The sequence below is a fragment of the Typopeltis vanoorti genome, chromosome 5 (assembly GCF_054136105.1).
Source record: "Typopeltis vanoorti isolate ZY-2024b chromosome 5, IOZ_Tvanoo_1.0, whole genome shotgun sequence".
Classification (NCBI taxonomy): domain Eukaryota; kingdom Metazoa; phylum Arthropoda; class Arachnida; order Uropygi; family Thelyphonidae; genus Typopeltis; species Typopeltis vanoorti.
In genome coordinates, this window is record NC_143553.1 from 87,420,330 (window position 1) to 87,447,534 (window position 27,205).

At 35.8% G+C, this 27,205-nt stretch overlaps 1 protein-coding gene across 2 annotated transcripts in view; it reads left to right on the forward strand.

Moving 5' to 3' along the window:
* The window catches only part of LOC150106624 (B-cell receptor-associated protein 31-like), a 172,955-nt gene that overhangs the window by 139,246 nt on the left and 6,504 nt on the right, over nt 1-27,205 (forward strand). For both annotated transcript variants that reach the window (XM_090392587.1, XM_090392586.1), the window contains exons 4-7: nt 12,991-13,138; nt 15,416-15,536; nt 22,996-23,104; nt 26,630-26,730. In XM_090392587.1, the coding sequence (XP_090248713.1) occupies nt 12,991-13,138; nt 15,416-15,536; nt 22,996-23,104; nt 26,630-26,730 (479 nt within the window). The remainder of the gene's footprint in view (nt 1-12,990; nt 13,139-15,415; nt 15,537-22,995; nt 23,105-26,629; nt 26,731-27,205) is intronic.

A 27,205-nucleotide genomic window follows, 5' to 3' on the forward strand; every position in this document is an offset into this window, starting at 1 on the left:
ACAAATTTATATTTTAACTGCGCCAGCCATGCTTCGAGAAAAAGCATAGAAACTTTGTATTCCCACAGAATTCTTTCAAGTTTTAACACACAGTACAAAATTCTGTGTGTTTAAGAATTTTATCTGTATCAGCTTTTCAAACTTGATTTCTCTTTCTGCTATCTATTTGGTCACCTACTGTGCGGCCGGATTCTCCGTGGGAAGGACGATATGGCTCAGGAGCTTAGCCAGAACGGATGGCATCTACTTGGTTCTTCCATCACACGACATAACACAGTTATCCTAGTCCAAGGAAATAGCTAGCTCTACTTGGTACGCTACGACAGATGCCTCATACCTCCCACGACCACCTGGAACTTCTCCGTAGGTGCAGACTGGGCCAACGTCCGAGCGATCAGGAAACTGGAACCAAAAAGAGCCTCGAGTGGGGTTTACTTGACTCTTTTGTTATCTTTCTCTTCTCAGCTATCGCGATGCCCGCCAACGCGGTCACGTGGGTTTACGTCACGGCGTCCAGCTCCCTCTATTACATCACACGTGCGCTTGTTGTGTTTTTCTTGGAAAGCACTCTGGTTTCTCTTTCTCATAACTCCCTCCCCTGGTATACGTAACACTGGACGGTCAAAAGGTGACCCTTGGACTCTGACTTGTAGGTTTTGCTACCTTATAACACATGAAATGGAGTTCTTAAATAAATTTAACATTTTAATTAATTTCTTTATCTGACCCTTATGCACAACAGGTTAGGTCTTACAATTTTCTTTCATTTGTTATACAATTTCTTACTCCTAATTTTGTTATATACAAAAATTTACCTTTCCAGTATATAGCCAACACACCACATTCTCTGCCTATATTTAATAAAGTTGTTCCTGAATAATTCATGTTAAATCTGCTTTCTTAGTTTATTCAGGACACAACAATATGTTATTGTTGTTTATATAATTAAAAAAAAAAAACTATTTTGGAAAATAACCCTACTTTTTCTATGTGATCTGAGACTCGCATAACATGATTTATATAACACGGCATTTCTGCGTAACCTAACATCCATGTTATACGAGGGTTACCTGTATTTGGTATTTGTGTTTCCTTTAATATCTTAAATATAATGATAAGAGGATGGCTGAATGACAGATATCAAAAAGTGGTATACAGGGGATGTGAGTCAGCAAGATTTGGGAATCTGAAGCGTTGTTGTCTTGGCTTGCACATCCTCTGAGACACTTCGCAAGTGCGGCAGTAGGCGGCCTCCTAGGGGCGATTCCTGGACACCTTCAGGTGACTGACTGGCCTGCTACGCTATTCCTCCCTTCCAGGGTTAGCAGCCCTGGTAGGGTTAAGTTTCCTCGCTTGCAATAACTCATTAGATGAAGGCTCCAACTCTTATAGGCTGGAGCCAGGAAACTCGTCGAGTGTGAATCCAGATGTCTGTTTCTTGTTTGGAGGTGATCCTGCCACCCCGTCCCAGTGACGTCCTCAGGAAGAAAGTTAAAAGAAAGCTCTGCAAGGACTGTCATCAACCCATTTATTCAAGTTCTCATCATGCTTGTTCCAGCGGTCAAGGAGTTCCCAATCTCAGACACTTCGTATGTCAGGTCTGCGATCATGCATTCTCCACCGCAGTCAGCCTTGGTGTGCATCGGACCTCGAAACATCCAGCCGAAGCGAACACCACAATAAGAACAGAGCGCGTCAAAGCATGTTGGACTTCCGAAGAAGAAAAGATCCTCACCGGTCATGAGATCGAGTTGATGGCTCGAGGGATAAAGAAAATCAATGAGGCTTTATTTAAGGTGTTCCCATTAAGATCCTTGGATGCCATCAAGTGTCATAGATGGAAAGCCAGTTACAAAGCCTTAGTTCAAGAATTGGCAGCCCATCCGCCACAAGCAGGGACAGGTAATATCTCCGTATCTCCTGTCCCTACCTCTCCATCTTCCAGCCACCATCCTGCTATTGAAAAAGAGGCTTTGATTCTCAGACTGACATCATCTCTAGATGATCCTCTTCTTCCAGAATATAACCATAAAATTCTAAATCTCTAATCCAGACTCACCTTCTGGGAATGGATATCACAGATCAGTTGAATGACTACCTCCATGCTGAATTCTCCAAACACTTCATGCCTCGTCAATATCAGCCTACGTCTCATTCTACAATGACTTTCTTAAATAAGAAGCAGAGGAAGAGGACCTATATATGCAGGCCCTCTATATAAAGAATAGAGGGCAATGTGGCAAAACCATTCTTGACGGTGCTTCCCCTCCACCTCTAGCAGACTTACGTGATGATTTTGTTAAATTTTGGAGTACAGTCTTTTCTGCTCCACCTCCACACTTCCCTGATGATGACCAACCTACGATATTGAGGTCCATTCCTGCCCTTCAAATATACCAGCCTATCTCCATCCAGGAGATTAAAGCAGCTCTTCCAGCCAATTTCTACCTCTGGACCTGAGGGCTTTCCTGTGTCTAGGCTTCGGAAGGTGCCGTTGAAGATTCTTCAAGACTTAGTGGACATTCTCCTTTCCAGTAAAGCAATACCACCTATGTGCTTCAAGAACTATCTTCATTCCAAAGAAAGAAACTTCAAGCCGTGCATCAGACTTTAGACCCATTACTATATACCCTGTGTTACTTACTCTATCATAAAATATTAAACGACTTCAGCAACATATACAGCATGATTATAGACAGAGAGCTTTTGTCCCTTCGGACAGCTGTGCTGAGAATATATATATCTTCTTTCTTCTCTTCTTTCTGATTCCCGACACCACCTTAAGCCTCTATATATGGTGTCGCTGGACCTCCAAAAGGCCTTTGATAGTGTCTCCTTTCAAGTGCTGTCTATTGCTGGATATCCAGAACCCTTTCTTTCCTATGTTGTGGAGCTATACTTGGGTAGCTTCATCACTCACTACAGGGTCCCGTGCAACTTCTATTCCTGCAGTGCGGGGTGTTTGTCAGGGTGATCCTCTATCTCCCCTTTTCTTTAACTGCATCATAGATGAGTTTCTTCACTCTCTTTCTGGCCATATGGGCTACTTTTTAGGCACTTCTTCCTTTAATGCTATGGCCTTTGCGGATGATCTTATTCTCGTAGCCTCTACTAAGATAGGCTTGCAGGGACTCCTTGACCGGGCAGTTGACTTCATCTCTATTCGAGGCTTTTCTATTAATGTAGAGAAGTCTTGCTCTTTAGCTCTTGTCCCCTCTGGTCGTGACAAGAAGCTTAAGGTCGAGACTATAGAGTTTTCCCTGCATGGGAGGCCATTGCATGCTTTGACCATCCTGGAAGAGTGGAGATACCTTGGTATCATGTTCACCCCAAAGGGAAGGTCTTCTATCCTAGAAGCTGGGATCACTTCTTTGAGGAAAGCTCCTCTCAAGCCCCAGCAAAGACTGTTTCTTCTTTCCCACTATCTCCTACCTCGGTTTTACCACAAGTTGGTGCTTAGTAGGACATATATCTCGGTACTGTCCCGAATGGACAGGGTTATCTGTTCATCCATGAGATCATGGCTCCGACTGCCGCCTGACACTCCTCCTGCATATTTTCATGCGAGGGTGAAGGATGGTGGGCTCAGGGTTCCATCACTTAGATGGCTGATCTCATGCCTGCAGCTGTCAAGAATCACACAGAACTATCTTCTTCCCCTATCTGAAGAGAGGCTTTCTATAACCCATTAATACAAGAAGACTTTAGGCAGACGAAAGGATGGTCCCATTATCAAGGTACTTTAATCTAGTCAGCACCAGCAGAACACAAGATGTGGGCATCGCTGTTGCACTGTTCTGTAGATGGTGCTCCTTTAAAAAAGTCATATCTGGTGCCTCCCCAGCATGATTGGGTAAGGGATGGCACCAGACTCCTCTCTTGGTTCGAATATATTGACCTTTTCAGGACGAGGATCAATGTCCTGCCGACTCAAACTGTAGGGCTGGCTGCCACTACAGTGAGACATTGTCTCATATATCCCAGCATTGCTTCTGCACCCATGGGGTCTGCATGTGGAGGCATGATGCCGTAGTCTCCATTCTAAAGAACCGCTTTAAGAACAAAGGTTGGGAGACTGCGGTGGAACCACATTATAGGACCTCCGCAGATTTGCGTAAGCCAGATTTAGATTAAAAGAGGTGATGTTTGGGTACTTGATGCCTAGGTGGTGGGAACAGGGTGCCCACTAGCCTATAGCCATAATAATAAAGTAAACTATTATAAAAATAGCCAAGATCTTGTTAGTAAGATACAGGAGGAGAATGGGGACTCTGAGGTTTACCAGCGCTACCATCTCTTTACATGGCGTATGTAGTGCAGATAGTTATAAGGACTTAAAATAGCTTGACTTATGCAGAAGGATATAAAAGTTCTTTCCTTGAGGGCCCTACAGGGCCCACTGGTGGCATGGCGTTGCCACCAGAGAGTAACTACAATAACTAGAACAGGCATAGGAGAAAAAAAAAACAAATGGTGTACTACAAGGATCAGTGCTTGGTTCACTGTTATTTAATCTGTACATTAATGATATTGGGAAGGATTTGACAAGTGACATACAGCTATTTGCTGATGATGGAAAGATAGGTAGAGAGTAATCAGGAATGCTGCTGATATGCAGTACTTACAAAATGATTTGAATAGGTGGAATTGTGGACATGGGAAAATGGATGTCAGTAAATGTGAAATCATTCACTTCGGCGTGATTAGATAGCCAATGTCATATTATATTGGTGGGATTATGCTAGAAGAAACTCATGAGGCTAGGGATCTTGGAGTGTTAGTAGATAGGAAGTTGAAGTTCAGGAGCCATGTGGCAAAAATTGCAAATACAACTCAAAAGATAATTACAATACTGAAACAACGTTCGCATATAAAGTTAAGGATGTCATTTTGTCTCTTTACAAGGCCTTGATAAGACCTCACTTGGACTATTATGCACAGGTCTGGTCTCCTGGTTTCCATTGTGATTCTGATATATTGGAGAGAGTGTGCAAAGGAGAGTGTTAAAAATGATATCAGGATTGTGGAATACTGATTATGAAGACAGTAGAATTTGTAGACTAGACACTAGCAAACAGGAGAAAGAGGGACGATATGATTGAGACTTACAAACTTCTGAAAGGATCATAGAGGATTCCAGTTGATGGAATTTTTCAATTTATGGAGGGTGGAAAGGACAAGAGGGCAGGCATCCTTGGAAGCTAAGAAGGGGGATGAGGGCTAGATTTTTCTCTCATAGGGTGGTGCATGATTGGAATGGATTGCCATTGGATGTTGTGAGTGCAAGCAGTGTGAATGAATTCAAGAATAAGTATGATGACTGGTGTGCGTGTTTAGTATGTGGTCTCAGCAAAAAGGAGAGTGTTGAAGTTCACAGTAGGAGAAAGTTGAATACTTTGATGGAAATTTTTATTCCATTGTGTTACTTCATTTAGATAAGTCTGGCTTATCTGGAGTATTATCAAATGCTTTTTCAAAATCAATAGATATATTTCTAAATTGTATATTCTTTTCTCTATTATTAATTTAAGCAAAAGGCCAGGTTTATACATGATCATCCTTTTATAAATTCATTCTGTACTTCTAAAATAAAGTTTTCAGAATACTGTTTATTAGTTTATTTAAAATTCTGCTATAAATTTTGTAACAGGAATTTAGAATACTTGTAAAATGTACTGGCATTTCTTTCTTTCTTGTCGCCAGTACCATTGTAAAAATCTATATTACAGCTATTGTAAGAATGTTACTTTTCTTTCTTTTACTTTTATCTTTATCTTGCTACTCTATTTACTCATATCCTTAAATTCTACCTTTGGTATTTTCTTCTTATGCCAAAGATCTCTAGAAATTTATTATTTATTTTTGATTGCACCACTAAAGTTCTTCTAATGACATAAGAAGATATTCATACCCCCAGTAGATTCTAATTAATCACTTATATATCCTTTCTTGGCCAAGGTTTGCAGTCATGGCTACAAATGCGTTCTCTGTTTTAACTACCTTCTTATCTTATGGTTCCCGCTTATAGGCTCGAATTAAGTTTTTTGGATCAGTGCATTGTAAAAGATAATTCAGATGACACCTTTGTATAATAATAAACAAACATATGAAATTCATCTCCAGAGCTAAAAGAAGAGACACTTGAAACCTCTTCTTAATCAGAATCAGAGTCCTCCTACAACAAATTGTCCTCTGTATCATCCAGTGCATTACTAATGCCACACTTCTTAAATGATGTAACCACTGTCTCAGTTTTCACAGCATCCCATGAAGTTTTGACCTGCTCACAAACTTGCAAAATGCTAGGCCTCTTCCTGATGGCGTAACCTCAAAATCTGAAGATTGCATCCAGCAGTCTTCTGGATGCAGTGTTCCACTTTCATAAATAAATCCCTTAAATGGTTTATTAATACAGGCATCTAAAGGTTTAAGCTGACTAGTTAGACCTCCTGGAATTATAGCTAACCGAGTTTTCAATTCCTTGAGTTTATTTTTAACATCTTCTGTTCTGTGAGAGAGCAAAACTGGTCCCATACTAGCAGGGCAGGTTTCTTCAACAGAGTGCCTAGACCAAATGTTATCTATCCATAACTGGAATACTAGAATGTATTCTAGTAACTTGAATGCTCTCACACACCGCAAGAAAGGAATCGCGTAACTCGGAACACACAAAATTTCCAGAAATGAAAGTAATAAAAACTGAGTATCGGTGTATAAGATGCACCCTGTTTTTCAGACCTATTTTCAAAGAAAAAAAAGTGCGTCTTATATGCCGGCAAATACAGTAATTGAATACTTGTTCACAATACATAAAATCATGTAAGATTCCTCAAAGAAGAAAATCTCAGTTTCAATCATGCAATCAATTATAACATTTTAGGTATCCTCTCATAATAGCTCACTTAATTCTCAACAAGCAAATTTTTACGTCACAAACAGCAAGTAATAACTTTTACATACAAATATTACGGATGCATACAATTACCATATTTCAGTTTCAATGATGCACCTAATATAACTCTCATGGTAATCTCTCATAACCACTTAAATATAAATAATCACATTAGCAGAATTCTTGACTTCGAGCTTAATCAATCTTACGACATAAACAACAGGTAAACACATTAACATAGAATTATCATGAATTCATATAGATATCAATTCAATCACTTAGCTCAAATTGCCTTTTCGGAAATTAACTGCTCTCAGTTTCACATCCATTTACAGTTACACACATTCACTAGTATTATTCAGATGTAAGTTATCATTTCCTTATTCTAAATATCTTATCAGTTCATTAGGGGATTCTCTTACATCACAAAAATTAAACCAATAGACAGACTCGCATGGGTTTCTTCTTGTCTTGCGTATACCTTCCTTCTCTGCTTGATTCAGCGTTTCAAGTTTCCCTCTCCGTTTCGTGTTTTGGAATTCTTCCTTCGGCGTCACAGAACACCGATGAGTCGTCAGCTAGTGGGATTCGAGGAGAGATTTTCTGGTGTCTTGAACGGGCTGGTGAAGAACTACGGTGGTCTGGAGCATGCGTGGAATCGATAGAGTGGCAGAGCTTTAGGACCAACTTGACTAGGTTTCTTCTTATTTTGATCGCCTCCGGATATCTTCGACTGTGAACTGGAGCGGCTCTCAGTGGGTGGATCTCAATCTTCCTCCCTCTGACTAACGACCCCTCTCGATCTCGAACTCCTGGTCACGATTGCCCAAGTTGGAAAAAAGAGTCTTGTCTCTTAGAATCCATGCCTTATATTCACCTGTATCCCTGAACCTTGGTTTAAATTTTTGGAACCCCATATGTTCCTGCGCAAAGCTTGCATGTAGTTACGAGAACCCTGGACAACATTTCATGACTCATGATTCTCGAAATTTCGCCAAATTCCTTATTTCCCTCTTCACATCCTTAATTCGATTTTGTGGCCTTCGGAACTTCATTTTGATTTATGCTGCCCCTTTCTGTACTGACCTTGAAGGTCACCTGAGATTGAACTGGTAAACAACTATCAAAGAATCTACTGATTTCAAAGCATTGCCTTTGGCTTCAACAATTCGACTTCTTTTGCTTAAACAATGAGCAAGTTAATTCCCTTTCGGCTTATCATATTCTTTATACAATATTTTAACATAACGAAAATAGAAATATTTGTACAAGGTTTTTATTTTTAGGATATGTTCCTTCTGTAAAAAATCAATGTATTAGAAAATTTACAATTTGTGCAACATCGAATTTTTACATACTTATACCTCTATAATTTTTAGGGTCATCTCTACCTTTTTTAAAGATAAGAATCACAATTGATTTTTTTCCATTCAATTGGTGGGTTACTTGTTTGAATAGATTTATTGAAATGAAGTTTATGAGAAAAACTGCAAAGTTTACACTATTTGATCACAAAAGAAATGAAGAAATTATGAAAGAATTAAACCCGAAATCAGTAATAGAAAAAATTGAAAAATATAAACATAAATGAATGGAACACATTGAAAGAATGGAAACAAAGATTGCCAAAACAAGCCTTAAATTACAAACTGTTAGGAAACTAGGATGTCTTCTTAAGAGATTCAACAATGACTTCTAAGGCCTGAACAGGCACCTAAATCCTTGACAAGCATGATGATAATTATCTTCTTAATGTCCTCCTGTTTATGGCTTTGGCTGCAGTTCTTCAGCATTACCAGTAACCACATCTTCTGCTGTTAGCCAAGTTTCACTAATGCTTATAACTTTTGGAGCGATTGCACTAATACCAAAAACTCATTTCTCATCATCATCAGATTCCTGTCATGTACCCTCAAGGGGGTGTGCAGGATATGATAGTACTACATGAAAAATTTAAATCATTACTAACTTCCTATCTACAATTTTCCTCCAAATCAGTCTGTTACTTGTCAAGACTCCAACATTATCAGATCTTATATTTCTATCGTTTAAGGCACTTTGTACCGTATTAATCCACGTATATCTTGGTCTTCCTGTGGGGTCGTTTTCCTGCCAACCTGGCAGAGAACACTTGTTTTGCTAATCTTTCTTTGCCCATCCTGTTTAAGTGACCATACCACCTGAGATTAGCTCTGCTAATGCATTCCTGGATGCTGATAATGTCAAGTTCTTTCCTAATATCCTCGTTTTTAATATGATATTGCCATTGATGCCATCTGTTCGTGCCTATAATCTTTCTCAGAACTCTCACATCTGCAAATCAAATCTTAAAACTTCTTACCCAGCTCTTAGATCCATAAGTTAAAACTGGTTTTAACACTTTCACATTGAACACAGTCTTGTATACAGCTAATTTAGTGTTCCGACTAATTTCTCTCTTGTTCCATATGAATTTATTCAATTGACTTCCCACCATACTAGCTTTGTTGATTCTGTTGTCTATTTCTATATTTAATTTACCATCTTCACTAAAAATCGTGCCTAAGTAGCTGAAATGTTTTAATTGTTCCACAGGTTCTCTGTTCACAACACAGTTGATATTTTCAATGATTCTGCCTATTTTCATTGTCTTCGTCTTTTTATTGCTGACCTTCATACCATATCTATTACAACAGTTATTCAATTTAGTCAGAGAATCTTGCAGACTTGTAGCGGATTTATTTAGAAGTATAACATTGTCTGCATAAAGCAAAGAGCTGACATTAACAAATCTAATTTTGATATCATGTTTAATACCACTTTCCTTCATAATGTGATCCATATAGATAATGAATAATGGGGGGGGGGATAATGTACATACTTGTCTCACACCAGATTTAACATTAAACCATCTTCATGTACTTCAATTCTAACTGCTGACTTACAACTCAAATAAAGACTAAGTATTGCTTGATATAATGCCCTATTGACACCATATAGCTGTAGCGTATTCAATAGCTTCTCTCTTGGCACCTTGTCATATGAATTTTCCAAATCGACAAAACTTAAATATAGATCTTTGTTATATTCCCATGCTTTCTCGACTGTTTGTCGTAAAGTGAAGATCTGATCCTGACAGCCTCTATTTGACCTGAATCCAACTTGTTCTTCACTAAGCTTTTCTTCCACAATTCTTCTCCCTGGAGAAGAATTGTGGAAGAAATCTTTCTCCCTAGTGCAGTGTCTTGCACCAGGGAGAAAACATCAACAATAACATAGTCAATGAGACTTTTCTTATTCCTTGCCTCTTCTCTTCATGTGAATTTGTGAAAATTTTTGTTGGAACATGGTGTTAGTAAAAACCAGTCCATGTCCTGAGCAGAAATCCAACAGATTTCTGTTGGATTTCTCAGATTGTCAGACATACAAAAATATTTTTGTATGTCTGACAATCATTTCCTACTCTGCTATTTAGATCCCTAACAAGGACCAACTTTTCCTTTTTCATTGTGTCAGTTGCTTTTTCTAAAGACTCAAAAAAATTCCTCCACTTCTACCTTAGTAGAACCTTCTGTGTGACCATAAGCACAAATAAGTCTCATTATCCAGTTCCCCATTCTCATATTTGCCCACATCACTCTACTTGAGACTGACTGCCATTCAAGAAGATTAGCCTTGTATTTAAGTTTGAATACTATGGCTATTCCTTTTCCTTGATTGTCATTGCCTGGATATAACATTTTGTATTTATTGCTCAGAAAGATCTCACCAGTTTTTGTCTTTTTTGTTTCAGTCACCCCTATTATGTTGATCTGGCACTTATCTAATTCCTCAACTAGCTTCATTTCTTTGCCATTCAGGCTTCTTATGTTGATAGTACCGATCTTGAACTCTGGTGATGTTGAGTTGGGATGTGTTTTCAGATTTGTTCCAGTAGCTGACTTCACTATTCGCCCTGGTTCCCTGGCAAAACAACGGGGATTTTTTTAACTGGGCGACGCCCCAGCCGGCATGAAATATTGTCATGTTGTACCATCATTTTGTATTTTGGTTTAAGCCAATAAGAATACAATTTGGTCAGCTAAATCCCAAATTGCCAGCCCATCCTTCTTCGTTCAGTATTCAGGTATATACCCAACTCATTTCTCTTATTTTGAATACTTTTTGCATTAGTATACAAAAACTGTAGATTCCCTTTAGTTCTCATATCACCTTTACGCTTTATATACTTTCTAGCAATTGCAGCATTTTCAATAGTCGCAAGCCGATTTATAACCGTGAATTGTCTATCATCATGGAATAATGATAGACAATCATCTGAAACACATGCCTTACATAAGCCTCTCTCTCTCTCCTGCTCTCGATCTTATCAATTCTAGATTCCCTGCCCAAATACTTCAACTTATGTAGAGGGAGGGCACCTACTCTATAGCTCTGTCTTCACCACTCAGGAACTATTATTTGGTCATCAGCAAAAAGGAGAGTGTTTAAGTTCACAGTAGGAGAAAGTTGAATACTTTGATGGACATTTTTATTCCATTTTATTACTTCATTTAGACCTCTCAATCCACCAACTACAGCAAACTGCATCTACACCAATGCCATCTACTGCCCACCACTACCACTAGTATTTCACAGACAATTAAAAGCATCCATGCCCACAGTGGGATTCAAACCCACAGTCTTTCTGCTGGAGAGCGCATACGCTAACCACTTTGTATATTCTTCAAGTAATCAGACAAGTATATTCTACTTATCTGATTACTTGCTTCAATGCTTTTTTATTAATTAAAGATACCAAGAAATTATATACTTGGGTTAACCCTTTATCCAAGTGTAAGTAAACAAAGCTTGCATTTGAACTATTTTCAGGACTGCGGCAACTCGTATGTAGAAGCTAATGACTTCACTTGCTTAGTATCCCATAATGCAAAGCACATATCCTTGTGGACATGTATAATGCTATGAATTATGGGAATGGTCGCTACCCAGGCTGGTTTCGACCTTGATTAAGGTCTCATTAGTGGAAGCCATATCCAGATGTGATACCAAAGTTGAAGTAATGCATAATACTAGGGCAAGTGTTGTGAAGTCATTAGCTTCTATATATAAGTTGCCCCTGTTCTGAAAATAGTTCAGACACAAACTTTGTTTGCTTATACATGGATAAAGGATTAAACCAAGAGGAAAAACTTCTAACAACTATCTCTAATCCATAGTAATTTAATAAAAATGTGTGGCACCTTTCAGCTACTCATATATAACTTCAACCTTGATATCATCTCTGGGTCTGACTCTCACTGTTGAGACCATAATAAAGGTTAAAACCAGTCTGGGTAGTGACCCTTACCATAATGCATACCAAGAAATTATATAGTTGGGGCAGACAAGTATGCATAGCATACTTGTCTGCATGGATATGTGCTTTGCATTATGGGATACTAAGGCAAATGATGTGAAGTCATTAGCTTCTATATATGTTGCCGCAGTCCTGAAAATAGTTTAGGTGCAAACTTTGTTTGCTTACACTTGGTTAAAGGATTAAACCAAATATATAATTTCTTGGTATCTTTAATTAATGGTATAACCAAGTAGAAAAATTTACAACAATTATCAGTGCTTTGTTGTTTCTCCTTTTATTGCTTAACTTTCTTATCCTTCCTATGCATTTAATTGCTTCATGACTTAATTCTCATGTTGTCTGACAAATTTGTTTTAGTCTAGAGATTTCAATTTCAATATCTTCATAAGTTTGTTTACCAGTGGAATGTCTCTGTTCATTACAAGAAAGCTCTTGCTGCTCTATTGTTCTTGTGCATTTTTGTGTCATTTTACAGTATGATTTTCATGATATAGCCTTGAACTGAATTATCTGAAGATATATAAAGATTTTAATGCAGTTCCCTTAATCAGAAACATTTTCAAAATTTTACTTAAATTTCCAGACTTACAAAAAATTTATTCTTTAAGCATGAATATTCTAATTTGCGTTTTCTCATTTGGATGATATCTTTATTTTTAATATTGATTTTGATAAAGTTAATCTTTTTTGTGTAGAATTTTCATTTTTACAGAATGAAAGACTACACTTTTTGAAGAGCAAATTTTTTTTTTTACAGATTCTCTTCGTCAGATGAATAAATATGCTGTTGGAAGAGAAACTGAAGTAGATCATGGCCACCTAGATGCTGAGTTACAGCTGAGTATGAAGATGTTTCGAGCACAAAGAAACATGTATATTTCTGGATTTGCACTCTTTCTTGCCCTGTAAGAAACTTGTATTAATAGAAAATAATAGTATATCTTACTCAAATAAAATTTGAAGCACTGAAATACTTTAGGTGGTCATACTAAATTATACTAGGTATCCATTTAGTACTAGGAACAGCTCATCTCTTTAGAGGCCAGTCCAGCTAATCAGAGATCTCTCTCACTAACAGATTGTCCATTTGTGGCTTTGTCTCTTTTTCAGTTACTTTTATGAGTTCTACTTCACTAAACTGATATCTGATGTTCATTTCTCTTTCCATTAAGCTTATTAAAACACAAGCACCAAATGCTCGCCATCCTTTTTAGTCTCAACTGCAGACTCAACGAACCTCTTTCTTTTTTATTCTCATTACCTCTGTTCTCTGGCACATCCTTCTTCATGAAATGTTGCCCCACTATAACTGCCAGTTTTTTTTTAGTTCCTTCTTCCATAACGCTTGTTTATATGCAGCACCAATACGGTATGGGTTCTGCAGAGTGTAGTGTTGGATATATATATATATATATATATATATATAAAGTGGACTCTTGCTAGCATTCACATCCTGTTATGTCAGATTGGACTGTGGCAGATGCTGTTGTTACATACATTCCCACCTTATTCCATAGATGCTCAATTAAACAGATTTCTTGAGAGCAGGCAAGTGGATCTGTGACTTGGGACATGAGACATTTATTACATTTGAAACAAATAATTTTGGATTTATTCATCAGAACAGTTTTTGCAAATGTATTAATTTATGACCTTTTCTGATTAAATACTTTATAATAAGGCAATGTTTTTGTCTAGACTTCTCTTGGTGATTTTGTTAGTTTTTATTGTCATCTCACACTAAATTTCATTTAAAAAAAAAGCCCACCTTGTTTAGTAAATTGATAAACTACAAATTTGTAATTTAGTTAATTATTTCATTTTTTTTAATATGCTTAGTAAGCATCCCTTTCTGTAACATGCTCTAAATTGAACAACTTCCTGAACATAGCCTACAATTCAGAATCAATGCAATAAGTATCTGCTTCTTTTGGCACTCAGAAGTTAAATAAGTGCAGTTTATTGTGTAGTTTTGTTAGTTTGTTGCCAAACAGATGTGTTGACTCTGTCCCGATGTTATTTCATGATTGAGTACCTGATTCATGCAAGCTCATTTGACCCAGTGTTCATCAGGGTAGAATGAGCATTCATGAAGCTGACTTTGTTGTATGTTTTCAGGTTGGTTGTCTGTTAGAACAAAAAGTAAAAGTTATACAAGTGAAAAAAAACCATCTCATTCTGTGATAGTAGCTAACTCAGCATCAGTTGAAAAAGCCCTTGCATTTCAAAGGAATTTCTTCTTAACTAAGAGAATCGCACTCAAGTATTTCCCAACCAAAAAGCACATATGCTATGCAGTTTTGTCAAAAAGCCAGGATAGAAAGTACTTATATATCATAAATGTGCTCTCTACTCCAATTACTCACTTCCATGTATTTTTGATGAATGCTTTTAGTTTCATTGAGTTTGTTCCAGTAATTAAAGTTTTGCTGTTTATCTTGGTTTTGATTTATATAAAAAAAAAAAAAAAAACTGGGACTTGTTAGTGATTTCCTCATTCAACATGAATTGTAATTAATGTTTCTACCTTATTTCACTTAATGTAGCATGGAGTTTAGTTGTACCTTGAATGCCCCCCCCCTCTTTCTCCCAAAAAAAAGTTATCAATCTGTGAAAAATTAGCAGAAAATACATAAAAAGTGACAGCAAGTAGAAAAAAAAGAAAATGATAGTAAAACAAAAAGAATATTAAAAGCTGCATAAGCATTTGTAATTGCTGTTTCCGGTGACATGGGCAATAGCTTTTAATTAAACCTTAGACCTTACTTCTGATCAGATGGCAACTGCTTGGAAATGGATGACTACATTTATTTTTTGTTTGTAAAGTAGCTATCTATACATCTAATGGCTACACTGAGAATCAAGTTTAGCTTGAGCTAAGTCTGCTTCTCAGTGCAGTTAATCTTTTCATATGATTGCATCATATATATATATCCACTGGAAATAGTTCGAGTTAATATAAAAAACATCTGCTATAGTATCTATGAGCAGATAGTTGGACTGTTGCTGAGATATGAAGTAATACATTACTATATCTGATTAAAGAAAGCTTCCTTCTTTTTAAGTCTTAGATTATTTCTATCTACTTTCCATCTTTGTACCTATTTCTTTTTATCTTATACCAGTTTCTTTTATAAAATTATTATAGCAAGTGATAATTACATTAAGAAACTTGATTTTAGTGTTATTCGTCGTCTTGCAAGCTTGATTGGTAGACAGGCTCTGCTGAAAGCCCAGCATGAAGCGTCCCTTAAACAAGCCAAAAGTGCTAGTGAAGCTGCAGCGAGGTTACTGAAGGATAAGGTATTTTTATTTGTGAATGTATTTTATTGTATATACAGTAATAAATTTAGTTGCATGTTTATTAATTATACTTCAGGAATAAATAAATAAATAACAGTTATAGTAGTAGTTCTCAACTCTGCCTTAGTCCGCAATGTTTTGGTATTGCAACCCATCTTTATTAAGATAAATAAAGATAAACAAACCCGACAAGTTTCGTATGTTGTTTGACTTGCATTTTCAGGGGTTAAACGTAACTAAAAGTTTAAACACCAGAAATGAGAAATTACTCAAAATAGTCCATTAGATGTTGTTATGGCAGTCTAACTTTTCATCAAATTAAAAAAATCCGAATGCAGAATAGATACGTATGTTAATGCATGCTATGCTTGAACAATGCTAGATGTTGTCACGTTCTGTTGTTCACTTTCACTCTGTCTGAGGTCTGACTTAGGTATATTTTTTATGAATGCTGACCAAACTTGGTGTATTAGGCCCTGTTTTTTGTTGCATTGCGTTGGGATTCTAAGCATATTTGCAGCTTCCTTAAATTTCCTTGTGAAACAGTTTTTTTCAATATAAGACATGTTCGTTTTATGCCAAAGTACATTATGGCCAGTGGAAGTTGTGTGGGATGCTAAGCCTGATTTGTGTTCTCTCCTTTTTTGTATGCCTTTTTGATGTTTGTTCATACGAATTTCCCCTGATCTTCCTGTCTGGGCTACATAACAGATGCCACAGGAACAGTAAATTTTATAGACACCTGGTTTTTTTAATGGGTGATGTGGAGGTTTTGGGGGATGTAAAAATCTTGATATTTTTCTAGCGGTAGAAAAGCTACTTTATGCTTAATGTTATGCTTGTATAGTAATTTGGTCAATTTGTCCGTAACATTATTGATGTATGGTAGCTTAATTGTGTTCTTGAAATCTTGCTTTTGTGAGATGCTTTGTAGGAGGTGTGTTGAGGATTTTCTTGATTGTCTTAGGTTCAAAACCTTTTTTTTTTTTTTAATGATCTGTGTTAAATAATGTAATTCTTCATTCCCTTTTCTTCTGTGCTAAATCACAGAAACCTATGCCTACAATTATACAATTAGAAGCTCACGGTGAGTGCCTTTGGCCTAAAGTTACGCAACTAGAGAAATTACGCATTAAATATCTGAACTTTATCAATTGTCTGATATTTTTAATCTGATGCAGAGATAATGAAACTATTCCAAAGTTCATTAAAATCAAGCCGCATTCTATTCAACCAAAGCTAACAGAATTTACCGAAGAACGAAACTAGCTATTTTGAGAGAAAGGATTGCAGCCACTAAATCAGAACTAGCACAGATAAGCCAAGATACATCTACTCTTCACAATGAGTTAGCCACATTGCTTTTGTCCGACCTTTGGAATAATATTGACAATATTACATACAAAGCTATAGAGATTTCTGACCAAACGAAATGTAATTTAATTAAAAAATTTAATGTACTTCTTTAAAAAAAAGAAAAACAAAGAAAACAGCTAGATCACTCCAAAGTAGTAATTAACCTTTCTTCAAGAGTCCTATCAAGAACTAAAAAAAATCTACTTTTGAAAGGTTTCCACTTCGCTTTAGCACCACGCCACATCCCGAAAATTGATATCATAGCTCAAATCAAGAAAGGAATATGAAATCTCTCTGGAGATGTATTTGATCTCATCTGCATACAAAGTACAGTATTACTATTACAAAGCAAATTACCACTCAGAAACTTTTTATACACAGAATCCACAGCCCTCAAAGAACTAAAATCAGACAAAAACATCATTATAATTAAAGCGGATAAAGGGAATGTGATGGTAGTCATGAACTCAGAGGATTATAACAGAAAAATGAAAATTCTTCTTGAAGATTCCAATACCTATACACCCTTAAACAGAGATCCCATTTGGTGAGCTCACAATAAAACCAATGATCTAATTAAAAATATACCAATTGGACTGACTAAAAAGAATGCTACAATCAAGACACCCATTAGTTCCTAGAATATATGGAGTACCAAAAATGCATAAAAAAATACTCCTTTAAGACAGATAGTGGATGGAAGAGACACTCCGACCTCAAATCTGGCAAAACACCTCACTAACATGATTTTACCACAAAAAACATTCATTAAGAACAGTGTACATTTCATTGAGAAGGTAAAGGATATATACATAGAACCTTCAGACATCTTGACTAGTTTGGATGTAGTCAGCCTTTTTACAAATGTTCCCAGAAATAAAACGGTGAATCTCCTTGAAGATCTTTTTCCACCGGACATTGTAGAACTATATAAGCATTGCATAAAAAATACGTTCTTCATGTATCAAAACAAATTTTGAGAACAAAAAGGACTGGCAATGGGCTCCCAGCTTTATCAAACTTACATGAAAAATTTTGAAAATAATGCATTACACAACTAGCATAAAAAAACGAAAATTTGGCTTCGTTATGTAGACTATATTTTCATCATATGGCCAAGAACAACAGAGGAACTCGCTGCTTTTAAAGATTATCTTAATAATCTGCACAATAACGTAAAATTCACTTTGGAACAGGAAGAACATAAAAAACTACATTTTGTTGATATCCTAATAGAAATCAATGAAAAAGAAAACAGATTATCTTTCTCCATTTATAGAAAACCCACCAACACCGGAAGATTTCTTAATGCTGCCTCACACCACAACCCCATGCAAAAAATAGGTTTAATAAAAACCTTGAGGGATAGAGCTTACAATATTTCCAGCATAGAAGAAAAGCAGAATGAAGAATTATATTTAACACAGATCCTCAAAAAAAATGGTTTTGAACCTAAGACAATCAAGAAAATCCTCAACACACCTCCTACAAGCATCTCACAAAAGCAAGATTTCAAGAACACAATTACGCTACCATAAATCAAGAATTTTACAGACAAATTGGCCAAATTACTATACAAGCATAACATTAAAGTAACTTTTCTACCACTAGAAAAAATATCAAGATTTCTACATCCCCTAAAACCTCCACATCCCCCATTAAAAAAAACAAAAAAAAAAACAGGTGTCTGTAAAATTGACTGTTTCTGTGGCATCTATTACATAAGCCAGATGGGAAGATCAGGGGAAATTCGTATGAACGAACATCAAAAAGACTTACAAAAAAGGAGAGAAAACACAAATCCGGCTTAGCATCCCACACAACTTCCACTGGCCATAATGTACTTTGGCATAAAACGAACATGTCTTATATTGAAAAAAACTGTTTCACAAGGAAATTTAAGGAAGCTGCAAATATGCTTAGAATCCCAATGCAATGCAACAAAAAAACAAGCCTAATACACCAAGTTTGGTCAGCATTCATAAAAAATAAACCTAAATCAGACCTCGGACAGAGTGAACGTGAACAACAGAACGTGACAACATCCAGCATTGTTTAAACATAGCATGCATTAACGTATGTATGGATTTTTTATTATTATTATTATTATTATTATTATTATTTGACACCTCCATGGAGTCCAAAGACTCATCGAGGGAGGGCACCTGCTCTACAACTGTCTCCACAACTCCTGACCACAACTACACCAACCCCCATCTATCTACTGACGACCCCACTAGTATATTCCAAAGACGATCACAAACATTCATGCTTATTGTGGGATTCAAACCCGTAGCCTTTTGACTGGAGAGCAGATACGCTAATAACTCGGCCATCCAGGCTGGCATTCAGATTTTTTAATTTGATGAACAGTTAGACTGCCATAACATCTAATGGACTATTTTGAGTAAAATCTCATTTCTTTAAACTTTTTAGTTACCTTTAACCCGTGAAGATGTAAGTCGAACAACATATGAAACTTGTCGGGTTTGTTTATCTTTATTTACAATAAACATGTGGTCACAATACTGAAATATTTCTTTTGAAGTGCTTATATTAGCATCAGGAGGAGGAGGGTTGTAGTGTATGCTCAACAACAATAATCTCTTCCTCTTAAACACAGGAAGCAACACTTTCCATATACCCACCTAAGCAATTACTACCATTGACTTTGTCCAGGGCATGGAAATGGTCTAGATCCAAAAATGTCTCTTCCTACTGTTTAAGTATCAACTGATACAGATGATATCCATTCATTTACATGGACAGCCATGTACTTCCCCTCAGATATAATAGAAAATTGAACAAGCTGACTGATTCACTTTTTCTTCCTTGGTAGAATTTGATTTTTGCAGCTTATCTCTTATTAGTGAAATGGTGAAGCATGTTAATATATAATAGAAGCTGTGATAGCTGCAATATCAAAAACATCCAATCAGTTTCTTACCTTCCCATAAACATGGTGAAATGCAGAATGCCCAGCAACCAAAACATAAAATAAATAAATCAGAACAAAGCCTTGGGGATATTTTTTGCAGATATTTTACATCAAATCGGATTGCTTTTAAAGTGCTTTGGTCTCAAGCATGATATTTGTCACCAGAGCCCAAAACGTTTGGATTCAGTATGTCTTCAATAACCAGATCAAGCAATGCCAAAAGAGTCTTGGAATAAAATCCAGAAAATGAAGGGTAGATAACCATCCCATCCATTTTTATTAGCACTTTTCTGTTATGACTATTATGGATTCCAAGTCTATACATTTGCTTCAAAGAGTGGCTGGATCCTATCCACCTTGAATTAGAGCTTGAGCATTCTGCACATTGCCTATTTAAAGGCTTTATATCACAGCATATGAAACATTACTCTCATTTTAGCAACTACATCCCACATGGACTTTTGGGCGGGGACTTATAGCACCTCACACACTGCCATAGGCCCCTTTTTGACTCCAAATATGAGTGCCTCTTAATGTCTTGACACTGCATTCTGCCGTGCATCTTTTCTGTGCAAGTTAGGGAAAGATTCATTCCCCTTCCCATTTACCAGCGGCTCTTTTTTTAAACAGCGGGATATTATGATTTTTTACCCATCTACAAAAATGTGTAAAAACGACAGATGGCATAGTATCTAATCAGCTGTACTGCTGAGTACAGATTGTATTTGATCTGTATTTTTTAAGTTTCATAGATCTTTCCAGGTGAAAGGCATAAAGGTGCCACGAGAAAAGCTGTTCGAAATGCTACAGTTATGTGGTGTAAATGGAAATGATATCAAACATATTTGGTATTTGACTTGTAAGTCAGCAATTAGAATTGAAGGAGATATGGGAAGATATTTTTTTCTTATGTTAAATCAAGTGTGAGACGAGGATGTACATTATCTCCACTGTTATTCATCATCTATATGGATTACATTATGAAGGAAAGCTGTATTAAACCTAATATCAAAATTGAACATGTTCATCTGAGCTCTTTACGTTATGCAGATTTTATTATTTCACATAAATCCCAGTACAGGTCTACAAAATTTCCTAGCTAAATTAAATAACTGTTGTAATGAATTTGGTATAAAAATCAGCAATAAAAAGACAATGAAAAGAGACAGAAACATTGAAAGCCTCTTGAATGGAGGTTTTCAATGTTTAGAACAAGTAAAACATTTCAGCTATTTTAGGCACAATTTTTAGTGAAGATGTCAAATTAAATATGGAAATAGATGACAGAATTAGTAAAGCTGGTATGTTAGGAAGTCAGCTGAATAAATTTACATTGAATAAGAGAAATTAGCCAAACTGGCAGTATATATACAAGACTATTCAAACCAATTTTAACTTATGGATCTGAGAGCTGGGTTAGAAATAACAGTTTGATCAAAGACGGTGTTCATGGTCAGTATCATATTAAAAATTAGATATTAGGAAAGAACTTGATATTGTTAGCATTCAGGAATGTGTTAGCAGGGCTCATCTCAGGTGGTATGGTCACTTAAATGGAATGGGAGAGGAAAGAGACCCAGAGTAAGACCAAGATCTCTAGGTGGATTATGATGTAACATCATTAGGCTTTGCAAGCAACAGGGATACTGTGGTTTGAAGTGCTTACAATATTTTGTTCCATTTTAACCAATTTCACCTGGCTAGGTAATAAAAATAACTGATACCTGCTACTTAAATGTAATTATTTTTCTAAAGGAGATATGATCTTGTTAAATTTTAATAGCAAATCTTACATCAGTTCAGACATGCAAATTTTAGTGCTTTATTATTATTAGCCACCTCTAGGGAATCCAAAGACTCATCAAGGGAGGGCATCTGCTCTACAACTCTGCTTCCACCAACTGATCGAAACTACACCAACGCCATCTACCGCCGACCACCACTAGTATTTCCACAGACAATCACAAACATCCATGCCCACGCCGGGATTCAAACCCACAGCCTTTTGACTGGAGAGCGGACACACTAACTCTTATGTAATTCTTGTTTGCCATACCTGATTATAAATTGCATAGGGGCCTAGTAACCTTCGATGACCATATTATTTTATCACTTTAGTTATCAAACTGCTAACTGCTGTTCTTCCTCTCATGAAAATGAAGTGAAAGAGCCAATTATAATAAAAATAAATTAAAATTAGTTTATTGTCCTCTGATTACTTATTCACTGCTTTATGTACCTGTACATAAATGTTAATTTCTTTTTTTTTTCTTTTTAAGCATTAATTTTATTTTTTCTCTTCCATTTGCTGTTTTCACATGGCATGACTTATGATCCTTAATAAAATAAAAAAAAGTCAGTGGGGGTAGGTATACTGAATACAATAGAATTAGGAAATCTGGTATAGTAGGAAGTCGGCTGAAGAGTAACAAAAAATTTCATTTAAAAAAAAAAAAGGCCATCTTGGCTAAAGGATGAAATAATAGAATGGGACCAGGTTTGCTTTGTAGCCACCTATCAGGGATATCTCCTTAAAATTTCAAATTTTTATTTGATCTTCTACGTAACTTTTTTGTGGAGAGAAGGCATCAAAATCGGAATTTGATTTCTAATTAATTTTTTTGCAAAATTGGAGAAGAAATGCTTGACTGCACCAATTCAGACTTGTGGATTCTACCCAGGACCTACAGAGTGGAGCAAAATGGGTGAAATTAGACTTGGAACACCTAAAGCAGGTAGTCACCATTTGGGGTAGGAATTAATCACATACCAGCTGAGATTAATTTGAAATCCCCCTGAAACTGCAAAAATTCTGTGAATCTACTGAATAAAAATGTTACTATAATTGATAAGAACAAGAAAAAAGAATTAAATTCTTCCATCTAAAGAATAAGGTAACCACATAATTCACTTTCATCAAATACAGAATTATGCAGCTTCGGTTTAATTTGATTTCACATGGAATTATCACTGGTAGTGATTGCAGTCTTTGAGATGTATAAACTTCTATATTAGTTATTGTTTAATTATTTAAAAAATTATAATTTGAAATTATGAATTATATTAAATCATAGTATTTGCTTATGAATGCTAAACTTGGATTCAGTTTTGAAAATACTTTAAACAATATGTACATTCTGATAAATTTCATTCATATTACTGCAGAAAGATAAAGGAGATGGTGAATCAGCTGACAATGTAGGTAACACAAAGTTTGAAGAAAGTGAGAGGAAAGTTCAGTCGCTGAAAGAAGAACTTAAGGTGACACAAGAAGGCAAGTTTGAAATTTGTTCATTTATATATTTTTTTTTAAATATCATTTGAATGAAATTATTTCAGTCCTCCAGGAAGTTAGGAAATCGTTAAGGAAATTAAAATGAAAAGGAAAATACCATTTTTCTTTCAATTTTAATGGAAAGTGAAAATATGTAGAGGGAGTGATAATGATTTTTTCTCTTAAGTCTAAGGAGCACTTCTTTATGCAGATTAAATACTCAGTAATGGAAGTAGACATAATGTGACAGCTCCTTAAAATCGGTGATTTCTGTTGATTTACTGTTGAAATATTAGTTTTTGATAGTCTTAAAAAATGGCATCAAAAACTTGCTGCAACAAGTCGGTGTCTAAAGCTGTTAACATAGTTACCAGTGAGGAGAGCCTTTGTCCCACTGAGCAGAAATTTTGCAGCAGTGATGCTAATAATATAACAGGATAATCTGACATTGGAAATATCCCAGTTAAAAGAAATTATTAGAGAATTGGAAAAAGCAGAAAAATGTTTAAAGAAATTTGAGATAAGAAAAATTATGCCAAATTTAGCAGGAAAGCCACTGAACTTAGTAATAATAATAATAATAATAATAACAACAACAAACAATGTAAGTCAGTTAAAATAAGAAAAAAGAAATAATATGGTACAGCTATTTAATCATAAACTTTGCACTTGCCGAGAGTCACTACTTCTAGCTGCTTGGGGCAAAAATAAAAGACACGGTAGTTCTTATTGGAAAATAATTATTTCTCTTCTGTCTAAGACAGGTTGAGTCTTCCCTTGAGCAGGATCTTCCAGTCTTCTCTATTCCTTGCCGTTCGAAAAAGTTCCTTATGTTCTGCATCCCAAAATGTTCTTTATTAATTTCAGCAAGGTAATTCTTGATCTTCCAGGTCTTCTTTTTTCAGTTGGAAAAAGTATTGATTAGGACGTTAGGAAGTCTGTCTGCTTCCATGCGTACAGTGTGGGCAAACCATCTCAGTTGTTGTTTTCTAATTTTTCTATTATTGTCTTTTTATACAATAATTCTTGTCTGACTGTGCTGTTTGTTTTCTTTTCTATCTAACTTGTTCTATTTGTTTTTTTTTAAGCATTTCATTTCAAATGCCAGTAGTTTTTTCTCCTCTCTTTTCTTAACTGTCCACGCTTTTTCTCCATAGATGACTGTTTGGTATAATTAGTGATTCATATAATTTGATTTTGGCTTGCTTAGATATCTTGTTTGTTTTCCAAATTTTTTGTCATTTTTCCATGGTGGTTCATCCTATCACTATTCTGTGTTTGATTGTTTCGAGTTCATCTATTGTTTCTGTTAGTTTTGATCCAAGATATATGAAGTTGTCTACTTGTTCTATTTGTTCTCCATTTAGGGTGGCTGAGATGATAGTAATGTTCCTCCCTATTTTCATCACTTTTGTCTTTTGTATATTTATTGTCATGTCATATGTTTTACAGGTTTCGTTGAGCTTGTTTATCAACCTTTTGTAGTTTGTTTGGGGTTCTTGCAATAAGGCTGAGATCATCTGCATATTTGATATTATTTATGTTTAAACCATTGACATTGATTCCAGGCTTATTGTCTATTACCTTCTTTACAACTTCGTCTAGATATATGTTGAATAGGCATGGAAATAATGGGCATCCTTGCATTACTCCCTTTTTGGATCTCTATGGGTTCTGTTGTGAGTGTGTCCTTTTTATTTATTGCATTTGTCTTAGAGCAATATTTTATCAGAAACTGTATTATATATTTGTCTATTGCTTTTTCTAGTAGAACTTTAAGAAGGATTTCTCTATCGATGCTATCGAAAGCTTGTTTAAAGTCCACAAAATAACAATATAGTTTTTTATGGTCTTCCCAGCTGAGCTCTGCTAGTTGGTGCAATGTGAAAATCTGGTCTATTGTTGAATAGTTTCCTTGGAAACCAGCTTGTTCTATGCCTGTCAGTTCTTCATGGGTGTTTTTTAATCTATTTTGTATAATTCTCACGAGTATTTTATAGGTGTGGGAGAGTGTAATTTCTGCAGTCTCTTTTGTCTCCTTTCTTGTATATTGGGATGATCTTTCCAGTTCTCCAGTCATCTGGGATCTCTCCTGCTTGTAGGATTTTATTGAATAGGGTTGTTAAATATTCTATTGATGTGCTGTCTCCTTATGATCACAGTTCAGTAGGGATAGTATCGATGCCTGCTTTATTGTTTTTCATCTGTTTTATTGCATATCTAACTTCTTGTAAAATTTTTGGGTGGTTGTTATTTTCTTCTATTGTTGGCAATATAGTTTTGTTTCCTTGGTGAAAGATAGTCTTAAAATGGTTTGACCAGATTTTTCTTATATCTTCAATATTCCCAGTTTCAGTCATCTTGTTGTTTATCATTGTTACTGCTTTTGCTGAGAATTCCTTTGTAATTTCTCTTACAGTATCATGGAAGACTTTAAAGTTGTTTTGTTGGTATGCTTCTTGGCATTTCTTAGCTTTTTCTTCTAACCATTTTTCTTCGGCTTTTTTGCACAGGTTATCAACTTTATTTTTTAGTGCTCTGTATTTTTCTCTATTCTCTTCATTGTTTTGTTGGTTTACAAGTATCTTGGCCTCTCTTTTTTCTTCTATTGTAGCTAGGATTTTGGGTTATCCACTGTTTGTTTATTTTGGGTTTGGTACTAGAGTATCTTTTGCAATTGATAACACTGTTTCTTTTCCTTCTTCCCAGTATTTTACGCTGTTCTGGATTCATTCTGGATCAATTGCTGAGTGTGTAAGTTTCTTCTCAATTAATAATGCAATTCCTTCTCTGTGTATGTTATCTTTTCTTCCTGAGAAGTATAGTCTTCCTTCTGGTAAATCCATCTCCGCACCAATGTGTCTCTGATAAACCTAAAATACTCCATTTCAGTCTTTTAAAATTTTCCTGGACTAATTGCAATTTTCCAGGTCGGTATAATGATCTTATGTTGAGGGTGGCTACGTGTTTCACTTCCTTGCTGACCACATTGCTGATTTTTCTCCTACTCTGTGGCCTTCAAGTAGGCGTGTCAACTGTCCCCTAAGTAATAGCACTATCTCAGTTTGTAGACTTTCTCCGGCTCATGGAAGTTACTGGCATAATAATGTAGCCAGCTTGCCATGCCTATGCTACATCCTTTGGTCCACGGCTCTTTATTCAGAGCAGCCCATTTGGGTTTTCCCCCATCCACCACCTGGGGGACGTGCCTGGTAGGAGTGTGGTCTCTCCCAAGAATAAATCCATTGGACCTGAGATCCAGTGCATTGATAATCCTGAATTTTTCCAGTTTGCATGTTGGGCATACTACTGTTGAATGTATGTAATGTGAAATTGAACATGCTTATACCAGTAGTGCTAGTTTTAGAGTTAAAGAAAATCTTGCATTAATAACATGAAGAATTCAGTTAATATTAATGTGACAGTTTTATTTTTAAAGCTTTAATTCATCTACAAGAGATTTTTTTTAATGCTGTAATATGGATATATGTTATGTTTAGTAACATTTTTTTTTTATTCTCCCAGAGCTTAGCCGTGTAAATACAGACTTAGCAGTCATGAAAAAACAGGCAGAATCAACCAATGCTGAATATGACCGTCTCTTGAATGAACATGGGAAACTTCAGGTGTGTGTATATATATATTTATTTATTTATTTCAGAATTTTTTTCATTTTGCTTTCAGAATTAATTTCACACTTGAATTGTTGCTTTTTCAGTCATTTAACAGATGCTTAGAGAGCATTTTTTTTTTTTTTTAATCCTGTTGTAGGGATTGTTCTTTCAAATTAGCTTCAGGTTTAGAAGAACACTATCAGAGCAAAAGATATATCTATTATATTTCATTCGCTTATTAAGTCTGATGGTTGTCATGATCAAGAAACTTAGGTTTGAAGTAAATATATGCTAGATATGATGGTTATTAATTCTCTGTAGGTGGCCAGTTTATCTCATATCAAAAAACCCTAAAAGTCTTCATCTTATATTAGCTACACATTATGGGATAGTTTAAAAAAAGCACAGTAAAGCTGCTGAATTATAGAGATGTCAGCAAAAATGAATAACATGAGTTTCCTGTGGTGATGGTGGTGAGAATTTTTAA